Raw genomic sequence first — 26,081 nt, forward strand, 5'->3', positions numbered from 1 at the left:
GTGTTTTCACTGTCCTTAAGAGAATGATAGGTACCACAGCAAGCGATTTCATGTCCTCATTTTTCTCCCCAAACGAAGTTCTCTAGGCTAAGGGTGTCTGAAAAGCTAGAACTGCATCTGCAGGTCTTCCTTGCCCTTGGGCAAATCTACCTCTAAGGAGCTAAGGGTCAGTGCTTTGGTCTGGAAGGTCTGAAGAGGGTCTCTGCAGACTGCTGTCCTTCTCCAGGTCTTCAGAAGCTCTGTGGCACCCCAGGATTGTCAGGATTTAATAAACTATCAGGACAGAGAGATCTGCCAGGTATGTGGTCAGGCAAATGGAATAGGGCCAACAATGAAAAAAATAAGGTTAGAAAATTGGAAGATCAATGTTAGCATCGAAAGCAGACCACAGACATCAAAGAAATCTTGAGAAGACAAAAAATAATAACGTAAGGACTTGATGGAAGGCAGAATTTAAAAAAAAAAAAAAGCTTCGGAGCAAGAAAATGGAATTGAATATCAGGCAGAGAGCAGGAGACCCAGATGCCATTGCTATTAGAGTTACTGACTCTGGGGAAGAGACTCTCCTAACTTTTGGGCTCCCAATTTCATCATCTATCTGAAGAACAGGTCAGACTATAGGCTATCTCAAAATCCCCTGAAGCTCTAAAATTCAGATATAGGACTTGAAATGAAAACTAGATGTCCTTAATCTAGCTAGACTGTAAGTTCCATCATGATGAGGGTGTTATTCACTGCTCACTGCTGTATTCACAGTGCTTAACCCAATAGTTAAGTGCTGGCACATAATAGATGGTCAGTATCCAGAGTCGATGAGCCAGCCCAGCATTTAGTTCTTTTTTTTTTTTTTTTGGCAGCTGGCCAGTACAGGGATCAAACCCAGGACCTTGGTGTTATCAGTACCATGCTCTAACCAACTGAACTAACCGGCCAGCCCTCAGAATTTAGTTCCATTGAGACTACATCTGAGCCATGACTAAACTCTGAATAGAAGGTATTTCTAAAAAGTAAGAGAAGTTGATTAAAAAGGACATTCCACTCCATCGGGCCCACACTTCTTTCTCACTTACATGTAACATAATTTCACACACATGCACTAGAGAAAAAGTGTTGTCCATTGTGATTGTATTTGCTTATGAAAAGAAATAGCTGCTTCCTTCAGACCTTCTTAAATGAAATGTTGTGGCCTAATTTGGCAAACTAGTTTTTGTCTGGGGTGGAGAGGCTGAAATGCTAAAGAGAGAAATACAAACTCTTAAACCCTAAGAGAAGGCAGTTCCTAATGCAAATTGCTTATTTACACATTCTCCTGCAAAGTGGAATTTAAAAATTATTGTTTTGTAAAGAAAACAAATTGTTAGGATAATCAGGTAGAATGTGAAATAGAAAGACAGCATACTTATTTTTTCTATCGGTAATAATGACATTGTAAATGGGGTAATAAAGAACATGGGCTCAGGAGCCAGACTGCCAAGGCTGGAATCCAAGCTCTGCTACTTACTAGTTGTGTGATCTTGGGCAAGTTACTTGGCTTCTCTGTGCTTCAGTTTTCTCAGCTGTAAAATGTGGGTAATAGAGATGTTGTTTTCTTCATGGTCATTAAATGAGTTGCTACGTGTTAAATATTTTAAATATGGTGAATAGAAGTTATTATTTTTGTTATTATTTTTATGAAATACTGATCAAACAACAGATTAATTACGACACTTCAATCGAGAAATTGTGGGATCTTAAAAAACACCAATCCTTAGCTTTAATTAAGAAACTACAATCTAACAAATATAAAATGCCCAACATTCCCTGCATACATCATAGTTCTTTGAAATTCATCCACTTTAGACACCCAAACCCTCCTATGGAGGCAAATGAACTCCTTTCACCTAAAATGTTAGAGAATTGTAAAATGACTTCACATTATTTCTCAGAGAGGGCCCTTGAAAATATACGCTCAAAATGGAACCAAACTAGTTTCTCAGAGAACAGTCTTCAGTATCTTGTTTTTTCCTGAAAAGAAAATGCCAAAATCCCAACAGAAGCAATAATTGGGAAAATAAGAAAGTTGTCTGACCCATGTTTGAAAAGACATAAGATTACCCATATTTTTTGTGAAAGAGCTCATGCTCTGTACAAAGTCTCACTGCTGAGCTCCTGAAGATAGACGGTACGTACAGTACTGCCTTTTCAACAAGTGAGTCAAAGTAGAACTAGTTAGCCCTACGAAAGGCACCAAAATACCAGTAGCTTCAATTAAAACATGTCTTCTACCTTTCTAAGCTTTCTTAGGCTCAAGAGAGGGCCTCTGCTAAAGATCTGATGTTTCCCCGCAAAAATCATTCCCCAGCTACTTTTCTTTTGGTGACACAGACATTTGGGTGTCCAGGAAGAGAATTTTGCTCCTGTATCAATAGCTTATTCTCTGTCCTAGAAAGCTAGCAAAACAGCCAATTCCAAACAGCATTGCTGTCAAGTTCATGGGGGATACCAGTAAGCCCATCTTCTGTCATAGCACACAACAAAGCTCCAAGGCCTTGCACCATCTGGCCTCTGACTGCCTCTCAGCTCATGGCTCTGGGCTCAGTACACTTGCTAGAGTGACTTCCACCTTCATGGAAGCACCATCTTCCCTCCTGCTACACAGTCTTGATACCTTCTCCAGGGAACCACACCAGTTGGGTCCTTTTTTGAGTGCTCTCAGTGAATCCCGCACTTTTCTCTAGTAACATTTATTACTATTTATTCAATCAATGAATGAATCAATCAATCATCAAAGATCAATTAAGCGCCTAATATATGTCAAATTCTGTGCACTGTCATTTCAAAAGGGAAAACTGGTTTGGCCAGTTAGGCCATTTGCATAATAATTTATTTATAAATTTCAAATTGGTGAGGATATGATGATAAAATAGGTGTGCTTGGTAGTCTCTTGGAGTTTATGGTCTCAGCTTCCCAACTGTAATTCATCAATGATTTTGAGTGACTTTTAAAAATATCTCTCCTCCCAGGTAGACAATAAATTTCATAAGTCAGAAACTGTGTCTTGTTTACTGTGGCAGATACTCCTGAAACTTAAGAAAGTGCATGGTACCTAGTAGCTGCTTAATAAATATTTCTTGAATTAATAAAAACATAAATCAAGGATTTCTCTGACTACTAATGGACACTGTAAAAACAGTGTTCAATAAATTATCTTTACTAACTAATGAGAAGAAATTAATTGCTTTACAAGCCATAAGTGGAGCTCCAATTTACATTAACAGCCTAATACAACCCATTTCTGTTCTTGAAACGTACAAATGGCTACCCCCTAAGGTAATCTATACTTTTAATCTGTGCCCTTTAAATTAAACTCAAGCTTTCAGATGAGTTCTAGATCTATTTGTTTCTGCATCAGTTAAATTAATTTCCATTTGAAATTATATTTTAGGCATTTCATAAGAAAAGGCCAAGAATAATTCAGGAACACTCATCTGTCTCCAATCTATATAATGTTTTAAAAATTGGATGTCTGCCCTGCAATATTGTTGCACTTTAGAATGCTCAGAGCTCTGAGCTAGGAGGTACCAGTTACACCCACACCACAGTCAACTAAACATCTCCTTTCTGCTTTTCACAGACTTACCAATATTGACAAGGGCACTTTTGGAATCATTATCACCAGGGATGTTGGAAATTAAGTTTACCACACAAGGTAAATTTGGGCCTCCTTTTTATCAATTTTGTGCTACTGATACCTTCATTTGTTAGATGTAGTATCTGATATCTTGGAAACGATAACCTCTTTTTCTTTTAATAAAAGCCTGGCTTTGAGAAAGCCAATGGTAGTAATAAAACATAATACAGCTAACAGATCTGCATCCTGCTGGAGCCTTTGCTCGGTTTTATAGCATATACGCTGCATCTGCTTAGGCGGAGGAGATGTTTACTAGTGCTTTCAAGTGTTTTAAACAGAGAGAGCAGTAATAGGAGGGGAGATCTGAATTTATGGTCATTCTGTTAAGACTATTAAATCAATTTTTTTTTTTTGGCTTCTTTAATGACTGATTTCTGCACCATTAATCGGAATCATGCAGTCAGCCTGATTCGTCTGTTAACCAAAAACACAGTTGGATTGGTTTCTGATGTACTATGGTCAGAAAAAAAACCCCAAAAAACTCATTTTCAAAATCTGATATTTTTTTTCCTTGTAAAGACTATAGGCTCCTAATAAACATCTCTTATAAAAGACTCTAAATGCCTGCACAGTCTGGCATTAGCCATGGGTCAGACCTGCAGACATGAAGCGATGGCTTTGCAATCAGCCAATAACTTCTCAGCTGCGTCAATTATTCATAAAGTTACACTTAGCAAGGAAAGTAAATGCAGATCAAAAGACAAAATAAAAGATGATTTTTGAACGCAGCTCGAATAAATGATATACAACTGACTGGCTTGGAAAAATATATATATCTTTATTAGAGACATATCTCTAAGTAAAACTTCTTCCTGTTGTAAGTTGTTAATAAGCTTTCTCCTTAATCCATAAGGACAAATAAGTAGTCCTCTGATTATGAGCCTTGTCATTTACATGCAATTGCAGCTTGCATTCATTCACCGAGCATGAATAATTCATGAAATCGTTCACTAACACACTTGCCTGGATCTTCTGTAGAGGCCGGAGCTCCCTGAGCTTACAGAGGGCATGGAGAGCCCCACCCCCACCTCAAGCTCTAAGTCAACAATTCTGCTTAGGTTTCTCCCGGCCTTTCAGGTTAGTAGTTATCACATTTTAATGAGCAATTGGTGTTGGAATCCATACCCAGCACAATCTCCCAATACCTATATTCCAAATATACAGAGGAATTTTGCAGCTGAATGACAATACTCCAGCTGCAGGAGACTTCAGTGAACACAGAACACTTGGAAAGATCCATCAATCATCCGGGCAGTCTCTGCTCACCCTGTGCATTTCATAAGGCTCCTCACCACGTTGCTCTCACTAATACTTTTATCTAACCTCTTTTTGAATCTTGAGGCAGGGTCTCCTAGGCACTTCTCAAATACCTCCTCTGGGAAACCAAATTTATGATAGCCTGCACCCAGCCATTTGCAGGGATTATTTCAGCTCTTTAGGAGGTGGCACTAGAATTTATTAGTTCCACAGATACCCTGGCAGGAGAGGGGATGTGTCAGTGGTCCAGAGGGAGTGGCTTTTGGCAGCTGTGACTATATGCATGGACTATGCCACCTTACGCTGCTAAAAGCCTGATTTCTTAAGTTCTATTCTTAATGATAAAGTACCAGCAGTGCTGAGAGGATCACCTGTTCTCCGAGGAAACAAAGACAAGGAAAGAGGCATTGCCTCATGAAGCTTAGCAAAGTCCTCACATGAGGTTACATCCTACCAGAGAGCTGCAAACTATCTCAACCGCTGCTGTAATCAAGTAAGCAAAAACCAAGGGACGAGTGTGAAAGATTCTAAAGAAATCCTTGTCAGGCAGGAGCTGAATATCATGCAGGGAGGGGAAGGTATGGTGAACTCAGAGAAGACTCCAGAAAAGCACAGGAAGATAATAAAAAACCAGAAGGGAAGACCTAAGCAGGAAAGTAAACTAATAAGAATTCTTTAGCCAATGGAAGACACAACAGAAACGGCTGGGAGATGACAATACTGATCTTCAAGTTTCCAAATTAATATATTCAGAGAATAGTCACCAGTTACTTTCCAACCCAACTAAAGCAGAGTAATAACAATAATAAATCAGCAGCACATGGGATTTAAGTTAGAAAAGAATATCGCCCAAAAACAAATAGTGTAAAACAATTAAATGACTAACGGAGGTTTTGGAATTTCCTCTTATTAGGCGCTTAAAAAATAGATTTGTCCCTGTCTGGCCTGGTTTCTATGGGGAGGAGGAGGAACTGGCAGACTTCTCGTAGTCCTAAATTAGGTCTATTATTTTCACTTATTGCAGTCAGAGTGGCTGACAGAAATGATAGAGATAATGCTGGCTGCCATCATTAACCAGTAAATCGAATAAAGCAGCCTTGTGTGACGGGGCACAGGCTTGGGGCTGCCTCCTGGCTCTGTCACAGACCAGAGTGTGTGTTCTATGCAAGACATTTAACATCTCTGTTTTCTCATCAGCAAAAACTATGTGGTTACAATACCCACGTCACAGGTATGGTGTGAGGACGATTTGAGAGAATATTTTGAGTGTGTTTGGCCTTTGGAAAATGACCAATGCATATTCTATTCCAAAGGTGACTAATCTCCTTTAGAAAATAATTACTACCATCATTTTAAAATCCAAAGTAAAGCTATATTGTTCTAAATTGAGGGGTGAACTACTTAGGAAGACCCAGAAACCCCCAGTCTCCCCTAAGGATCTGGGTGTCACTTCCATTACTGTGAGTTTTCTGTATCCACCATCGTCTTCTCGGGGATGCCTGCCCTGATTTCTCCAGGCCACTTTGGCCCCTGCTATGTGCTTTCAGAGCATGTATCGGTCTCTTCCCTAGACTGGAGAGAGAGTATTTAAGAGCACTGAGCTTTCTTCCATTACTGTGAGTTTTCTGTATCCACCATCATCTTCTCGGGGATGCCTGCCCTGATTTCTCCAGGCCACTTTGGCCCCCGCTATGTGCATTCAGAGCATGTATCGGTCTCTTCCCTAGACTGGAGAGAGAGTATTTAAGAGCACTGAGCTTGGCACACAACAGGAGCCCCGTAGAGGTTTGCTGAATGACTTAATGAGGTTACCTCATCATATACTTTCTTTCATTTCCTGGCAGCTGTGCCTCTATGACACATCCATGACAGGTGTCTTTTTAAAGGCCATAATAACTTGAAACACTATCCTGATTTCAAGGGACAGTCAACTCATTGACTTGAGCGAAGGCTATGGGGGAAGGATGGAGTTTCTAGGAAACTCTGTGCCCTCTCTTGTGCAATCCTTCCTGAGCCACCTTTCAAGTTCTCCCACTTTGCAAGAGCACTTATCATGAAGCTAAATTGATACCAATCTGAAACACTTAGTAAAATAGCAGCGATAAAATTCATGATAATGATATCTGGCATTTACTTTTTGCACTTTGCATCCAAGGATCTCAAAGAGTTTTTTGCTGTTTTCCAAAACTACTTGTGGATGGACTGGACACACAAGCAAAGAAGGCACTGAATGTGGCTTCCCTGTGGACAGAGTTGGTTCTATGAGTAGTTTCTGAGACTGAGATTGTGGCCATGCTATGTGCATTAACACACCCACTACAGACACTCACCCAGAGACGTCTACACACTAAAAGGTAAAAGTGATAGAAAGGCTTTTGGTCCCAAATACACTTTTGCCTCCATTAGCCAGGTCAAACTTAGGAACCCAGATTCACATTGTACAGACTTGTTTTATGGTGATATTTCTCTCAACCCTCTTCTTAGGGTATTTATAAGTACAATTGAAATGTCTGCATCTGTTCTTTAAAGGCACGAAGTTTAGGGCTTATTTTTCTTTTAAGTTCATCCTGAAGAATATTTTGTTTAGGTTTAAATGATTAGTTAAAAGCCACACAGTGGTTCATATAAAAAGCGTCTCTTCTGAGGCACTTTTCCCTTCCCTGGGGGCCCTGAATTTTGCCAAAGAGAGTGACTTGCTCAGTTTTACAAATGATTACCCAGACAGTCCTATTCCGATTCCCAAACAAATGTGGTATTTGGGGTTTCAAGTTTAAAATGTAATTTGGTATCACTTCACATGTCTTCCTACAGCTTAATAAACATCTTCCCCAGAGGCACTTGGGGTCTGATTTTAATTTGTGGTAGGGTTATGGCCACAATAAATGTCAATTTTAGCTATAGACAATGAGTCCCTAACATAAATAGGAACGCAAAGTGACTGACAATACACTTAAAGAACATGCCCGCATTATGCTTGTTCACAGGCGGTAACTGTTCCCCAAGACATCCCTTCACAACATGACAAGCTTCACATGGCGATAGCTTGGTTCCACCTCAGATCCCTGAAAATTAGTTGCTCATCAGAGCGGAAAGGCCTGGTTGTACTTTCTGAGGATGTATCAATCGAAAGGCCATCAAATGAGAAAGTAAAGCAACTCAGCCTTCATTGGTAGCCTTTGCATATGATACCCCAGGAAAGGGCTACTGCCTCAGTCCCTCATCTGCCTGGTCACCTTGACTTGTGTCCTCAGTGACTCTTAGTTTCTGCTCTTCTGCATTTAAAGTGGCTGAACCAATGATTTTCAAGGACCTTTTCATCCCTAAAATTATATGAGTAGACATGATCAAGAGTGGGTAACCTGACTTAGGAAGAGATCCAGAGCTATTTATTTCAGGGAAACAACACATCCATTATGAGTTGGAGACAAATGGATGAGCACTTCCTCACTGGCCACTCTTGGACACTCCTTTCCCTGAACAAAAGAAAGGCTCCAATGATCCCTGAGCGCAGGTAACATTTAGTGAAATAGGGCAGGTACCAGGAGTCCTGAGGGGCAGGAGGGGGGTAGTTCATTCTCACATATGAGCAATAATCCTTTTAATGAGCATGAAATAAAGGTTTCACTCTTTTGTGCTCTAGAGTAAGTAATTTATTATTAAGCAGAATAACATCTTTTAGGAGAGGTAGGACAGGTCCTCAAATAAAGCAGTTTTGTCTTTTCAGTGTGGTGTCATCAGACCTGTTGGGACTAGGTCTAAACTGAGCATTTTGAAAGTGACAAAAATCCTCCGTCTGTGAGCTGCCAGGTAAAACACTTTCACTACTGAGTAGTAAATGCTACCTGACCCTACCTGCTAAGGAGCTAAAATAACATTCCCTAAATGCCTATGTTGAGCCCTATGGATGATCCAGTCCTTGGTGCCCGTGATGGTTAGTTTTATGTGTCAACTTGATTGGACCATAGGTTGTCCAGATATTTGGTTGAACACTATTCCTGGGTGTGTCAGTGAAGGCGTTTCTGGAAGATGTTACACTTGGATTGGTGGACTGAATAAGGCAGCATGACTTCCCCAAGAGGGTGGGTGTCATCCTACCCACGGAGGCCCAAATAGAACAAAAAGGTGAAAAAAGATTGAGTTCGCTCTCTTGTCCTGACTGCTTGAGCTGGGACATCTGTCTTCTCTTGCCCTCCATCTGGCACCAACATCACTGATGCTCCTAGTTCTCAGGCCTTCAGACTCCAGCAGAAATTTATACCATGTGCTTTTCTGGGTCTCCAGCTGGCGGATGACAGATCATGGGACTTGTCGGCCTCCATAATCTAGTGAGCCAATTACTTATAATAAGCCATATGCGCACACACATATGTACACATGCATACATGCATATACATATATCCTATCGATCTGTTTATCCGGAGAACTATGACTAATACAGTGTTCCATCTCTAGATCTTTTTTCCCTCAAAGTGTCCTACATTTCCTTAAATATATTTGGTAGGAATGAATAAGTAAAATCCAGGCATTAACTTTGACATTCCTCATCCTGTACTTCCAATCATTCACCAAGTTCTACTCACTCCACCTCAAAATAGACCTGGAATCCATCCACCTGGCTCCAACACCACTGCCAAGATTCTAGTCCAAAATACTGTCTTCTCTCACTTGGTTTTTTCCAACAGTTTCTGTCTCCAGTTTTGCTCCTCTCCAACCCATTCTCTGTAGTGCAGCCAGAGTGATCTTCATCAACCAAAGATCTATTCATGACATTTCCTGCTCTACATTCTCCTGTAACTTGCCTTAGCATTTAGAATTTTCTTGAAAGCATCCTTTAAATGTTCTATCTCTTTGATGCCTGTAGTTCTACTTTTCACCTGACTTGCTATGTTCCACCCACCCTGGCTTTCATTCATTTCCTAGAATGTCCAAGCTCTTTCCTACCCCAGGGCCTTGATACATCCTACGGCTTTTGCCTGGAATGCTTAGCTTAGCCATCTGCCCATTTGTTGACCAATTCTCATTCATCCTTTAGGTTTCTGTTTACCTATCACTTTCTTCAAAGTTTCTTTGACTCCCAAATTAAAGGTGCCATTAACTTAGAGGGTGGCATAGCCCCTGGGCTTTTCCTTCGTGTTATGTTTAATAATATGATTATATACATGGTTATTTGTCTTTTCTTTCTTTCTTTTTTTTTTTTTTTTTTGTGACCGGTAAGGGGATCGCAACCCTTGGCTTGGTGTCGTCCACACTGCGCTCAGCCAGTGAGCGTACTGGCCATCCCTATACAGGATCCGAACCCGTGGCGGGAGCTCCAATGCACTCCCAGCGCTGCACTCTCCTGAGTGCGCCACAGGGTCAGCCCTATACATGGCTATTTGTTTAGTGTGTGTTTCTCCTATTAAAGTCATCCCTCCCTGATGGGAGGGGCTATGTATCTTTTGACTGCTGGAAGAAATGTCATTCTGATTTCTTTTGATCATTGGGAAATTTGTGCTTAGTTTCTAAAGCATGTTGCTCCATTTGGATGGAGAAGAAAAAAGGAGAAAACCATAACATAGCTGGAAAGGTTTCTAGAAGTTAAGAGGATTGATCCAGCATAAATGAACACCAGAACGTTTGTCTACATGTTATTGGTAATAGATCTTTCTGCCTTTCTGAAGCCTGAAGCTATTTCTCTTGACAAGCACAAGACTGAAAATGCCAAATGGAAATGTTCATTCCAGGGTTTATGATTTTTGCTTTAGGGTAATGCAGAAACATTCAATTGTTCTTATGATAGTTAAGTGTTTTCCATTTTTGCCAGTGGCTTCAATTGTTGACACTCTCCAGAAGGGTCCCATAACTTTTATGTAAAGTTCCCAAGCATCAAATATAACTGCTGAGCAAAACCTCTTTGATTAAAATAAGGCAGAAAAAAACTATAGTTATAAATGCCATGGACTGCTATCCTTTTAAGGAAAAAACCTGAAAAAAGATCTTCAGTTTTTTTTAACTCAAAAAGAAAGTAAAAAAATCAATGTTTTCAAAGTCTAGTATGGTCGAGAGAATTCATTTTCTTAATATGGAGTGGGCTCAGGAGTGGTAGGGCAAAGAGTGGACGTATAAGCATGACTGTCGACTGCAGACTTCTGGCAAACTCTTTGGATTATTGGTCCACAGCCAGTGTTTGCCTTCATAAATGAATTCCACATCTTTATTAAGTTAAGTATTTCTCTTTTTTTTTTTATTATTTGAAACATACTTTAAATATTTTGTTTTATGACGTCCTTGAAATTGATACAATTCCTTCCAGATCAAGGAGAATGGAAAAAATCAATTACGTTTTTTTCTACATTTAGAGTGATTACACAAAAATTATCCTCTAATTTATTCATTACTATGAATATCATTGACGTCATATGTGAACAACTCAGACAGCCAGAATTAAAGGTGTCCTTCCGATTAGATCATTTTTCACAGAAAAGCCCTAAATGATTATTAAATAGAAATATACCCCTAGTGTGAGTTGATCTGTAGAAGACTATATAGTAAGAATTATAGATTTTAAATTAGAACCTTTTATAAGAAAACCCCCTGCCAGAACAAACCAAAACACATGAAAAGCCTGAAGTGAGCTTCTAATATCAGATCCTTTACAGAAGCAAGTCACAGTTTGTCATCCAGAGACTGGATCTTATTAAAATGGATTTTATCTGACACAGATAGAATTTCAAAGTTGGCCCATTTACAAATGAGTTAATTGGTTTTATTCAAAATAGGAGGAATTTTTAGGGCCATTTAAATCATTAGAATTGTTGGTTCGGAATGCAGAGAAAGGGCCAGGGAAATGAGGCCCAGCCCAAGCAGAAACTAGACTTGTCTTCCCTCTCTTCAAAACCCAGTTCTCAAAACCTCCTAATGGGTTTCACTGTTTTCTTTCCAGCCCTTATCATAATCAGGGAGCCGCACATTTGCATCCCTAATGGACCCTTTTCAAAAGTGTGTTGACATTTCAGTAGGGTTTGAATAGCCCTTAATGCTTCTCTCAATTTGGGTAGATGCCCACAAATCTCCTTATATGGGCCTCAACATATAGACTGTCTGCTTTACTCACAGGGTTGGTGTTTTTTTTTTTTTTTTTAGTCCCTGGGAATCTATCTTAATTATACTCTTAAAAAAGTGAAAACTTAGAAGTCAGATGACTCAGAAAATGAGCATGTAGCTGCCACACACAGGGCAGCATCTTAACTATATCTGTGGAAACTTACGCCCGAGTCAAAAGTATCATCCCTTGTGTGGTAAATTCACTTTTTTGAGCTCCTATTTTTATCGAAAGGAAATAGATATAAATAAGACCATGAAGATAAACATAGGTTAGGGGAGAGAGTTGAAATCAAGCACAGAGCTCATCATCTGAGCACGAACTCCCCTGCATTTACCTCCTCACATTTCCTACAAGGACTAAGAACCCAAAGAGCCTACAGGGGGCAATTTTAATCCCACCTATTTTTTCGTGCCTTCAATAAAAATGCAATCCAATGGAAACGTGACCAAAATTAATTTTTGAGTTTTTTTTTTTTTAAAAAAACATTCATTCAGCTTCTGCTATGTTTCAGAAACTGTGCTGGGAGCTTGGCGTGCATATGACCAAAATTAATTTTTGAGTTTTTTTTTTAAAAAAAAAACATTCATTCAGCTTCTGCTATGTTTCAGAAACTGTGCTGGGAGCTTGGCGTGCATTAAAGATCATCCCTGCCCTTAAGAAATTCATCATCTGTTAAGGCAAATAGCCAAGGCATGAGAGTCAGCACCAGGTGTAATGGGAGACACCCCCCAAAGCGATATCTAATACCCTGGGAGTTCCAGGGGAGGGATCCTAGAAGAGGAGACACATGAATTGCTCCAGGAAAGATGAGAAGTTAGCCCTGCACCGTCTGCACATGCATGTGCATACATGTGCATGCGTGCATGGCAGGGGCGCAGATATTGTTGGTAGGGGCTCCAAGCAGAGTTAAAATTGGTCTGTGTCTGCACAAAGCAGGTTGTTAAAGTATGTCAACAACGGCCCAGAAAATAAATATTAAATAACTACTATCATTCATATCTTAATGTGATATTAAAACAATCTCTTTGGATGATAACAACCCTATCTAGAAATATAGACTATCTGATGTGCGTCTTATTCAGGTTGACCCTCTTGTATATGCCAGACTGGGAGATACATACAATTAGAATTTTTTAAATTGATTTTCCAGAATTTCAGGTAGGTGGCTGAGTTCCAAATTAAGAGAGCCATTTGATAGACTGAACGACTTTGATCCTTTTTTGATTTAAACAGTAATGGAATAAAAGGGAGAGAGACATTTGGGGTAAGTGGCAGGGAGGCACTAGGGGCTCTTGGGCAGGGGATTCAGCATTTTTCAGAATCGAAGGAGCCCTTCTTGGCCCTAATGTTCTATATTAAGCTGCTTTGGAAAAGGTAAAAATGGAGCCAGAATTTAGCCCTGCTTTTTCAGTTTCTGAAGCCTTTCCAAGACAGAAAGATGGTATAACTGATTTTTCTCTCCAGTATTTCTAGTTTGCATTTATTTTTTATTTTGAGCTCAATAAATATAGCTTGGCATACGATGGTGAGGGGGGAGGGGTAGATTTAACAATCACGGTTGTGCAGTATTTTCACTAGAAGTACTGAAAGTAGCTTTCTGTGTTTAATGACTTTTACTATCTTTTTCGAGTACTTCTTTTGCAACAAATTAATTTTGGTTCCTGGGGAGCAAGGTCCTACCTCAAAGTGCTGTGTAAGATGCTGCCTAAACAAGATAATTAAATACATTTTCCCGTGATTTCCAGCATAGAGTTAAAACGTAGGGATTTAAAGATAGCTTTTTTTTTTTTTTTTTTGGTCTACATTGACTTGGAAACCATTTGATAAAGTACATTCTTGTCCTCTAGTTTCTAAACCGATATTGGCAGTCACTGAATGCACCCTTTCTTTCAAAGGAAAAGAAAGAAAGGAAGACAGAAAGGAAGGAAGGAAGCAGGCAAGCAAACCATGGTCATCCTGGTTTAAATACAAAAACAAAACAAGGGTATGAGAAGGTAGCTTCCCAGAGAGAAGGGCCCAGCCCTCGGCTTCACACCAGTCTTCTCTCCCTACTTTCTGTGTGCAGCTCCTCAAAACCCACTCTTGTGTTTTTGCATATGAAAAACGAGGCTGTAAAAGTGTCAGCCTGCTTTTGTCAGGAATAGCTAGTAAAAAATAATTGGAGGGCATTTAATATACACGATGCACAATGTTCATAAGATAATTAGTCCACCGATCGTTAATATGTTGCTTCTTAATATGCCAGGAAGAATTCCGAGGTGTGGAGAAGTTAAAATACAGCTTATTAAATAGAGAAGCTATAACAGAATTCAAGTTTCCAAGACCATTCCCACCAACTTGAAAACCTCATCACATGTCCTGCCTTCATAATATATAGCATTTCCACACTGCACTGTTTAAATAAGCCGATGAATATTTCTCTCCAATCTGTTTGCTTTCAGTGGACTTTTCCCCCTCTCCAAAGAAGCTGGCACTCTAACATCAGGCAAATAACTAGAATAACTGTGCATTGCTCTGGACACCAATGGGAAAAAAAATTTATCAAACAGTGCACATCCCTAGAGTGTATTATTCCACTTAGAAAATGGTATAATTGACTTTGGGTAGTATGGGCGGGAAATCCAAGTATTTTTGAGCTATGGGGTTATTTTCTGGTAATTGTTTGACTTGAAACTTTAGTTTGTCAATCAGACAGTTCTCTTAGCCCTATAAATGTGGTTTTTGGGGGGAGGAGAAGGATATTAAAGGAGAACTGAGAAAGTGGCCAAGCCCCACGGGCCTTTTTTCTTGTCATACGGTTGTTGTCAAAAAGATTCACTATTATGTCTGGGGATGGGGGAACTCCATGGCATTTTGCATTCAGTAAAAATGTCTCAAACCATTTTTCAAACATTTTGAGGTTTGGCACAAACCTGAAATTCATTTTGCCAAGCACTTTCCCCCCTTAATTTTTAAACCCATGTGTCTTTCAAGAGAAATTTAATCCGTATGTTTCTGATTCATTTACACTTAACTCATCAAAATGGTGTTTTGTAAGAGCTATTTGATGTTCAAGAAGTCTTATGAGCTTCTCCTTTTATAAGTCTGAAAGACTTTCTGAGAACCAGAAAATTGTATTTTACCAGCTGTAAGCCGAATGATTTGAGCTTTGTTAAAAATCAAGAACCTGCTTAATTTAGGAGGCAAGAAAATAGCAGACACACTGATTTAAATGCCCTCACGTCTGCCTGTTCACACATTGACCAAAGACCTTTCAAACTCACTCATCCCCTGAAGAAACCTATCCCATAGGCCTAAGAATAAACTATGAGGTAGAAGCAGAAAAGAACCATGGTCCTATAGCAAAAATTTCCGTTGATTCTGGAGGTTCCCAATTGAGATTCTCAGCTCAGAATCAGTGGAAATAAAACCTGTTGCATTTCATTAGATAAATCTATTGCTCAGGAAATGCAACAAATCATTGAACACCAGAACTAGAAGGGACTTACAAAATTTCTAGTTCGGTAATATTCAGATTATGTTCCAAGGACTTTTAGGTTGGCTGGGGAGGGCAGTGAATTACAGGAGGAGACATGAACTGGAGATATTTCTCATACTGGGCTTCCACATGAGAAAGTACTCCGAGAGTAAACTCAGTTTGAAAACAAATACCTTAATTTTATATGAGGACATGGTGGTCAAAGGAAAGAATTGGAATTGGGACAGAACTGGGGATACAACCCAGATCTCCTGACATTTGCTCAGCATTCCAGCAACCTTTCCACTATACCAGTGCTTTGCAAAGTCTGGCTGCAATTCATCAGTATGCCAATTAAAGAGAAATTAGTGAAATGAGTTTAATTTGATGTGAACAGCATTTTAAAAAATGTATAAATATTTAAGTAACATTATATACAGTAAAGATTAGGTATTGTTTCATAAAAACTATACACATTCAAGTGCACACACACACATACACACACATATACTCATACACATGAGTATACTTGGCTGTGACATAAAATATATTTCTTACTGTTGCTCATATCAAAAAAAATTTAGGAACCACTTTACCATGCTGAAAACCATATTTTATTTACTAATAGTTCAGCCAATAGTGGTTTGTAAACTCAGTTTGAAAACAAATACCTTAATTTTATATGAGGACATGGTGGTCAAAGGAAGGAATTGGAATTGGGACAGAACTGGGGATACAACCCAGATCTCCTGACATTTGCTCAGCATTCCAGCAACCTTTCCACTATACCAGTGCTTTGCAAAGTCTGGATGCAATTCATCAGTATGCCAATTAAAGAGAAATTAGTGAAATGAGTTTAATTTGATGTGAACAGCATTTTAAAAAATGTATAAATATCCAAGTAACATTATATACAGTAAAGATTAGGTATTGTTTCATAAAAACTATACACATTCAAGTGCACACACACACACACACATATACTCATACACATGAGTATACTTGGCTGTGACATAAAATATATTTCTCACTGTTGCTCATATCAAAAAAATTTCAGAACCACTTTACCATGCTGAAAACCATATTTTATTTACTAATAGTTCAGCCAATAGTGGTTTTCAATTGCCTCCTAAAGATCACATAGCTGTAAAGAGCCAACATGACCCTTCTCACCTCATGGAGGAAATCCTACAAAACACCGGCCTATTCCGTAGTTGGTTTAATACATGGCTTAGGAGAAAAGGATCAAGAACAAGTATGAGGGCAGGGGAGGGGGGACAGATAACTAGTTAAGATAAGATAGGGTCATATGCATCTCACTATGATTTACAAATGGCAAGAATGATTTCTGACTTGCATTCAGTACAATTGCACAGTTGACAATTCAGACATATGAGCACCAGCATAGTTCCAAAGTGCATTTTCCAAGCACTTAACAATCATTAATTAGTTAGAAACATCCTTTCAAGGTTGGGAGGCACAATAGTTCATGTCCACGCAATGGCGCTTTGGAGACTCCCGGGAAGCCAAATAGTACAGCACCCGGGTAATGACTGTGGGAAGATTAATTGGGTTAACTGGCTGTGAAGAATCTTGTGATAAAGCATTATGAAGAATGCTGCTCCACTGCACTGTCAGATGTCAGAGTCGGCCAGCGTCTTTTTTGCCTAACAGCTGAAAGCTGCCTCTATGGGAAAGGACGCAAAGTCATTAAAACAACTATGAATTACCCTTTGCTCTCTTTTTTCAGAATTGTAATGAAGTGACAAGTTTTCTGTGGTCACAAAGTGCCGGAGTCTCTTTGGGATTAAAGTGCAAAGAGGGGCTCTTTGGGAATTGTGGTCTAAAACCGTTCCCTAGGTGGGGAGGAAGAGAGAGGAAGCAGCGTGTTTCACAGCCCAGAGGTCACATCCTGCAGGTGGGTGGGTACTGGCTCTGGGGCGGCTTCCAAGCTCTGTCCTCATCGGACATGCACTCAGGGCTCATGCACAGAGAGGGAGGAAAGAAGAGAGTGAGCCTGACTCCATCTCCTTTGCGGCCCACAACATTCTCCACCCACTAACTAGACACCAGGGAGTTTAAGGCTGGAGGCAAGAAGCAAGCTATCTAGCCTGCCTCCCTACCCCTCCCTCCAGACCAGAGGGTGGAGTCTTCGCCCAGCCAGGTGCTGATGACTCCCAGCTTCTCCAGGGCCTGCTGGTCACTCCTCTGTGCCCTGCACAGTCTTTCTTTGCAACGTTCCCCCCTCCTCCCGCCTCCTTCTAGGAGCCAGAACTTACAAGAGGACTGAGAAACATTCGCTTGAGCAAAAAGATAGATGTCCTGGCCCCAGGAAGCCCACTGGCCCGGCAGAGTTGAGAATGTGTTCTTCACTACCTTAGGGCTTGGTCCTGGCCCTGCCATCAAATAGGTTTATGATACCAGATAATTCTCTTCACATTTTTGGGTGGCCTCAATTTCTGAATGTGTGAGATGATCAGATCTCTAAGGTTCCTGCCTTATCAATGCATTTGGAATTATAAGATTATTATTCTACTGCTGAGGAATAATAATCTTATAATTATTTGATTTGAATGGTGAGAGCAAATCCAAATCAAACGTTTCTTCTGACCTGTACACTGGAGCTTCCTCTTTGCCCTTGAAGGAAGGAAATGGCAAAAAGCAGCCATGTACTGAGTTAGGGCAAAATCTGAATTCAGAAAAATAATCTGGCTATAGAGAGGCCACTGCATAATCCATATTAGGGTGGATGCTGGTGAGAGCAAAACCAAAGGCGAAAATGCAAGGCAAGAGCAATTTACATTTATACTAAGTGAGTTTATTACAGTTGCTGTTATTATGATTAATTCCAGAGGAATTAAATGGGATCAGCCCTTTTTTGCAAAGTGTTGCTGAGCTGACTGAAGTATTATGATAAATAAGAAGGTCAAGAAGAGGTGGCTGCAACAACAACAAAATTACCTCATGCCACCTAAAAAAGAAATCTACTGGGGCTGGCTGGTTAGCTTGCTTGGTTAGAGTGCAGTGCCGATAACACCAAGGTCAAGGGTTCAGATCCCACATGGGCCAGTCGCCAAAAATAAATAAATAAGAAATCTAGTACTTAGCTAAAAGGAGTGAAGAAAAGATCCAGCTCTTCTTGGTGCTGAAATAAACTACTTTAAAGTGAGATCTTCAGCTCTATTTTCTGACCAACAAAGAAGGTTGTATAGAGTACAGCCAGTGGTATGATTCTCTTTTCACCTCTCTACCTGCTCATGGCCCCACCTGCATTCTGTGACTCAGTTTACCTTTCTTGGAAGGAACTTTTACATTTCAGTATTTCTCTCCACATTATTAATGCCCAAAATATACTGTTATCCAGACTTCAAAAAAAGTCAACCGGTTCCATTACTAAATAACTAGCATTTACGGAGCACTTGCTATGCTAAGCGCATCACAGTCATTATCTCATAGATTCCATTTCATAGATGAAGTATCTGAAGCTCAGAAAGTTTCAACAGATTGTCAAAAATCACATAGCTAGCAAATGGCAGAGCCAGAGTCCAAACACAGATCTGATTCCAAAATCACTCACAGGGCACAATAACATTGGGCTATACTAATTATGAATAATCAGACTCCACTTTTGCAAAAGAGCTTGTTTTGCAGACCTTCCTTTAACAGTGATTCAGGCCCCATTGAGGGCAAAGGGGCAAAGCCAACTGGGCAGACAGATCTGAAAGCCTGCAAGAGGGCCAGCTGGCCTCTGCCATCTCAGCACATGGGTCTAGCCCAACATGACTTCAATTCTTTAAAGATCTTTGACCTAAAAAAACGAAATGTTCATATGCTCCTTAAACACAGTAACTTGTGATGGGTATTCCAGCTTACGTAATACAACCGCTTGGCCCCATTTTCACATTAAGATGAGTGATTGAGTCTATGCATTAATACATACCTTGGCATTCACTTGGAGCTATGTTATTGCTTTTTCCAGGCTTTGTTTTTTAGGACACAACCAATTCTATTTCGGTCATTTGGATGGAAAAGAAAAAATTAAAAGGTAGAACTCAATTTTGGGTATTACATGGAGAAAAAGAAGGACTGTTGATAGCTGGATGGGTCTTAGCTATTGCATAACTACTGTCCCACTCTCCATAATGATAGCAAATTATTGATTAATTCTTCTTGGGTGCAGAGTCACCTCATTAATCATTAAATAAGCTCTCGGGCCAGTGTAGGTACAAGAAGGAAAAACGTGTGGACTAGTTATAAAGATTTTGTGTACTATGGAGTGGACTTTGGAATGCCAAGTCAAGTCAATTTCAGTTTTCAAGGGCATTAGTCCTCAAGGAAAGCACCCAGTCTTACAGTGCACATTTTAATCGGAGCAGCGAAGTCATTTACAAATCACAAACTGAAATTTGGACCACAGAATTTTGATGGCCTGGCCAACATTTGTCAATAACCCCCCATCTTCCTTCCTCCTCTTGCCTGTTTCCCACATCCCTGTGCTATGACATCCCGCTCAGGAACTTGCACATACATCTTTTTGCAATCTAGTGCAAAAGGAGTCACCTAGGAAGGTCAGAATCCCATGAAAACCAACCCAAAAGAGATCAGAAAGGAGAAGCCAGTGCTTTATTCCACAGCTTCTTTGTTTGTTTGTTTGTTTGTTTGTTTTTTTGTTAAATACAGTTCCAGATTTGCCCACCCTATTTTCTGTGAGTCTCAAGTCCACACTAATTTCTGCCTCTTAATGTTGACCTGGCCTTCCTGACCAGTGTTTACTAAGTAAAATCCATGACAGTGCTTATATCAAGCAGCTTGAGTCACTCCAGTGCCCACTTCCAGCACAGATTCAGGGACCCAGCATGGAACCTTGACGGGCTTCGTGGGCCCCATCCATGTTATATACTGCCACCAACTTCCCCATCCTAACTCTTTTCCACTTGCCTCCTTGGAAGTCCCCTTCTCTGCCATCTCCAAAACACCATTTTTACCACCAGGAAAGATATATGAGAAGGAGGCAGCAAGTTTAAAAGGTGGCCTCACCCAACTAAAGACATGCGTTACACACAATGCTGTTGTAAATAGAAACTTCTTTTGGTCAAGCCTGGAACAGAATCCAGTTCTCACGACCGAATTCACTCCCCTCCATTTCACTTTGTTTCTCATTCACAAAGCCCCAGCTGAGCACGAATGGGAATGCGAGGGTCCTCTTTCCAAACTGCATTGTCCCATATCACTCCTGCTGTTCTGGTCTGGGAACTCTGGCAGGTTTTATGGGCACTAGTCCTCACCTCGCTTTAATCAGAACAGTCCTTTTACTCCTCTGTTTCTAGTACCTGATAGGATCTCAACCTTGCTCGATTTCCTGAATGAAAAGAAGGCATAAGAGAAGAGACGCTGAGGAAGAAGCCCAAGTAATGCTGAGAACAGGAAGTGCAGTTAGAGGCAAGGGAGGCCACGCCTGCGGCGTGACTGTGCCCGCACCGCAGCCTCAGCCGCAGCACAGGCGAAACTTCTTCCCTGCAGTCTCATCATGACACGGTATCTCCACCTCTCACAGCAGCTGCACCAGGCAGGTCTGACCATCTGCAATTTACAGAGAGGATAATAACTGCGGCACAGAGAGGTGAAGTGGTTTAATCAAGGTTACACAGCTATTAAGTAAAAGAGAGACTTGAACCGAGGCCTTTTTGACTCTAAGGGCCACAGTCTTTTCAGGAGCCCCTGGACTGCTTCCCTGCTCAGTGGATGCCTGCATCCCTGAGGGCATCCTTTCCACCAAGGGAGATGTGGAGGAAGGACAGGAAGAAAGCCGAGTGCAGCACTGACTGCGGCTACACCTTGGCATGGCTGGCTGGCATTGCTCTGCTCTGCCCACAGACAGGGAGGAGACGTGTGCCTCTCCTGTCATGCCAGCAAAGCCCCACCTCCTCCTTCACCTGCTAACATGTGGAGCATGGCCCCAGGGCCCCTGTGGAAGGCAAAGGGGCCAGTAGGCCATGCCCCAAGGAAATGTAAAATGTAAAATGTCACTGAGATTCCAACTGGTATTTGGTGACTTTTATCGGCAGGCACAGCTGTTAGGCCCTTTCCTTTAACGAGCCATGATGGTGGTGGAAGGTTTGCCAGTGATGGCAAACTACACCTAGGGTGGGTTGGACTCCAGGGGCTAGAGCTTGTGTGAGCTTTGGCAAGTCTGACTCTCAGTTTTCACATTGATAAAAACTACATACACACAGATGAGTACAAGCGAAACTGGGAAAGGCTGAATAAGATCAATGTAGTGTATCAATGCCAACATCTGGTTATGCTACTGTACCATAGTTTTGCAAAATGTTACTATTGCGGGAACTGGGTAAAGGGTACATGGGATCTCTCTGTGTTATTTCTTACAAATGCATGTAAATCCACAATTATCTGAATAAAATTTTCAGGGGCTGCCTGGTTAGCTGACTTGGGAAAGCGTGGTGCTGGTAATACCAAGGTCACAGATTCAGATCCCTGTACTGCCAGCCACCAAAAGAAAAGAAAAAAAAGAATAAAATTTTCAATTAAAAACAACCAAAACAAAAAACCCAAAACAAAACAAAACAGTCACCAAACAGTGGGATTAATGATTTTTACCCCTCTGGGTTACTGTGCATAACTGTGATGAACTGAGACCACATAAGTGTCACCTAGCATCACAGCCGGCGCAGAGAGGGTACGGCAGGGCGAGTGCTCCTTCCCTTGTCTCTGTCAGTCACAAGCAGGGCATTTCTGATTATGGGTGAACAACTTGGAGCCAAGTCAACATAAATTGTAATGCGCTAAAAAAAGAAATCATGCCTCTTTATTCCTGAAGAGTCCCAAGCACACACTTGGCACTCATCAAACTATGCATGATGACTAAGAACCTTCAACCTTCACCTCTGCTTTTGTTTCAGTTCTGGGTAATTTCTCCCCACAGATAGGCACAGTTCTGGTCTTTCCTTATGTACCATTAAACTGGGTTCATAAATACATACTTTACAGTAAGGCTACTACCCCAGATACATAAAAATACACTTTATAATAAGGCTAGTACCCTAGAATTTGGCTGAAGAATAGGAGTACTGTCAGGGAAAATTATCTTTCTAGCAAGCACATACAGTTTTGTCTTTCATGATCTTTGAAGGTTTAAAAATGTAGTCTTAAATCTCCTTTAAAAATCTGAGTTTATGTCCAGTATGCATGTCTGCATGAAAAAAGAAAACAACAAAAGAATAGAGTCTATGTTAAAATTATAGAACATATCAAGTGGTCATCTTTGGGGGAAATGAATTCGTTACAAGTACTGTTCTGCACCATATGAGCAACTGAGGCACAAATGTCTATGTCTCCTGTGTTGTTAGCACCATTGTATGAATCCCAAGGATGTGCAGGACCTTTTAGGAAAGTTTACTGGACAGGTAAATTCTCCCTTGTCTATTCTGCCGCTGTTTTTGACAGACTCACCTAGGTAATTATATCTCATTGAGGTTTCCTCACAGGTAGCCTAAGAATTTCACCTCATAAGCAATCTTCATGCCAAAAAGCAAAAAAACAAAAACAAAAAAACAACCTTCAAAATGGAGAAGTATCTGCTCCTTGTCACCATCCCCCATTCATTTCTTTTCAAGTGCTAATTCATCTCAAATTTAAAATGTACTTTTCTCTGGAAAGTTATGCCAAATATCCCTTAGCAAATTTTTTTTTTTTTTTTTTTTTTTTTTTTTTTTTTGTCCGGCAACGGATTGCAACCCTCAGTGTTGCCCCCGTACCGGACCGGGGACCGGCAACGGGATTGCAACCCTCGGTGTTGCTCCTGTGCCTCGCTCAGCCAGTGAGCGGAACCGGTTTGTATGTGGGATCCGAACCCTCGGGCGGGAGCGCCGCCGCACTTCCCAAGCGGCGCACTATCCAGTGCGCCACCGGGGCGGCCCAGCAAATTTTTTTTATAGAACCTGGACACAGGCTCAGAGCTTTCCAGCAGGAAGGGACCTCAGAGATCATCTAAGATTGGTGCTGCCTACGGGGAATATGGGGGAGGGGCTGATAGTCCACCTTGTCTTTTCCTTCACTTTAAATGAAACCCAGATGGTTTAAGTGACTTGTTCAAGGTCAAGCATCAGGATTAGCACTCAGGCCTCTCCACCACATTATTCCATTTCCTCCAAAAATTACTTCCTCCCTCCCCTCTTCCACTCCCCCCTCTGCCCAAAAAAGGAGGGAGGGGAGAAGTTCCATAAAAAGTCATGATTAAGTATATATCCAAAATAAATAAATAAATATAAATAAATAAATTTAAATAAATAAACATAAACATCTTTCTGGTACATGCCCCATGCCTCAATACGCATCCAGCTTGCCTTAAATAAATAAACATAAACATCTTTCTGGTACATGCCCCATGCCTCAATACGCATCCAGCTTGTATGATGATCAAGACTAAATAAGCCCAGGTGAAGTTTTGGAGCACCCAGAGCAAGGGAATGTTGGGCTTGCTCTCAGTTTATAACTATCTAATAATGCTGGATGGTTTCAGAAAGCATTCAGCCCAGGCCGTGCATCACTACACTAAATCTATTTTATGAAACACAGAAATGTGGTAATAATTTTCAACACTAAGTCTCTCTCTCTCTCTGTACACGAGATCCTTAAAACAGTAAGAACACAATCATTTGCCCCTCCCTGTATTGAGTGTTAATTTCTTACTCAAATATTAACTGTTTCTAAGACAAATCAATCAAGAAGTCTTCATCCTTCCTCCCACTACGACAGCGTATCATCTTAAAATTAATTCAGGAACATAAAACTCTTAAAGATAGCATTGGATTGTCACGTGGAACAACAGAAAGTTAAAATTCTCAAACAAATACACAATTGCTGCTAACCTTAGCTGACATACTAGGGGAAAGACTATAGGTAACTACTTTTGAGGATCATGATCTATGACTTTTAAAAAACTTACAGTATATGCATAATAATAAATGGAATAGTACAATCATGAACTCTTCATACTCAGCACAACACACCAAATAGTTTTCCAGTCGTTTACAATTCACCAGTTACACTCAAAAAGCCCCCCATCCCCACTCCCCACTGTCACTTCGACCTTTTATGAAAAGACAACCTTTTTGAGTCATTTAAAAAAGACAGAGAATCCTGGTGGAAAATAATACACAGCTGTGATAATATCATGTTATTTTAAATGCCATAATATAGTTTTACTTTTAATAATAAAAGATAAAAAAGGGGCGTCTGTGAATAATTAGAGATTGCAGTCCGAAGCCAGTTACAGTCTCTGCAATTGATAATAAACTGAAAACCCCTTGAGAGCAGGTAAACGCTTTGCAACCCTGACCCCCTCGCTCTCACATTACTTAACTACCCTGCGGTCTTGCATTACATCACCATTCAAGCGATTGGTTCCTGCATTTTAACTCTCTCCCTGTCTCCTCCGATTAGAAGCGACACCGCAGCAAAGAAACTTCCCCCGAGTTGGCTCTTTCTCGCTTTGCTTTTTATCTGTGGCCTTTTCGCTCCTGTTGCTTTGGTTCGCTTTGCATTTTTTGCCCAGCCCGGCCTCGGTTCAACTCACTCAGTTCTCTGTACTAGAACAAAAACTCTGATCAAAGTGAAAAGAAATGCCTCTTCGGGGCAAGAAGAGGAGCGGAGGGGCTGGGGAAAGAGGAGAAAGAAGAAGAGAAACAAAGACGGGCAGAGAGGGGAGAAGGGGGGAGAAAAGGAAGAGAAGGGGGAGGACGGAGACTCAAGAACAGGAGGCAGGAGGGGCAAAAAAAAAAATCTATAAAATCAGGAAAAAGAAAATAAAATTTAAAACGAACCTCATGGACATCACTGAGGCTGAATTCCCTCCTGAGGTGCAGAACATGAGCGCTCTGGAATGAGTGTGTGTAGAATTTGAGCCAAAGCTTAACTAGCTTGAGTGAGTCATATCCTTCCCATTTGATTCCAGGCCAAGCGATGATGTAATGCACTGGCCCTTCTCTTGCGCCTGGTTCTGGCGCTATCCCTCTGCTCGCTCACTCGCTCGCTCGCTCTTTCTCCTGGGCTCGCCCTCCCCCCCCCCGCCCCTTCTTTTTAGCTCAGTGCTGGTGAAGTCACCATTTAAATCTGGCAGAACTGAAGCAAAAACTTCAATGTAACCAAAACAGCCCCAGGCTGAGTTCCAGACTCAGGGAGCCTTCGTGGTGCAATTGCCCTTAGAAACGGGTAAACAGAGGGGGAAACAGAGCCGCCTCGGGATGGCCCTACAGCTGCCATCAGAGAGCGCAGAGAGGCGCCCGGAGTTCTGCAGACAGGGGTCGACTGGTTCTGATGAGGCGAAAAAAAGAAAAAAAAGCTGGTTAAAAGAAAGTGCCCCTGTGTTTGGACATGGGGAAAAATAGCAATGAAGACACGTGTAGAGATGGAGAAGCAGGTTGGACAGAGTATCAATAACCAACACGAGTTACCAGCCTGGGCTTTAGTTCAGAACCAGGTGACAAGGTTTCCATTGCCCAGGGCCCTTTTTTTCCTGGAGCTGGATGGGATTTTGAATAACCAACACGAGTTACCAGCCTGGGCTTTAGTTCAAAACCAGGTGACAAGGTTTC

At 40.9% G+C, this 26,081-nt stretch overlaps 1 protein-coding gene across 2 annotated transcripts in view; it reads right to left on the reverse strand.

Moving 5' to 3' along the window:
* The window catches only part of CREB5 (cAMP responsive element binding protein 5), a 255,669-nt gene that overhangs the window by 104,621 nt on the left and 124,967 nt on the right, over positions 1–26,081 (reverse strand). The window contains exon 1 of one of the 2 annotated variants that reach the window (XM_008578501.1): positions 25,311–25,521. The exons of the other annotated variant lie outside the window; for it this stretch is intronic. Coding sequence (XP_008576723.1) covers positions 25,311–25,357 — 47 coding nt within the window. The 5' untranslated portion in view covers positions 25,358–25,521. Of the gene's footprint in view, positions 1–25,310; positions 25,522–26,081 lie in introns of those variants that run through there. 2 annotated transcript variants of the gene reach the window in all.

The sequence above is a fragment of the Galeopterus variegatus genome, unplaced genomic scaffold, assembly GCF_000696425.1.
Source record: "Galeopterus variegatus unplaced genomic scaffold, G_variegatus-3.0.2 Scaffold1703, whole genome shotgun sequence".
Classification (NCBI taxonomy): Eukaryota; Metazoa; Chordata; class Mammalia; order Dermoptera; family Cynocephalidae; genus Galeopterus; species Galeopterus variegatus.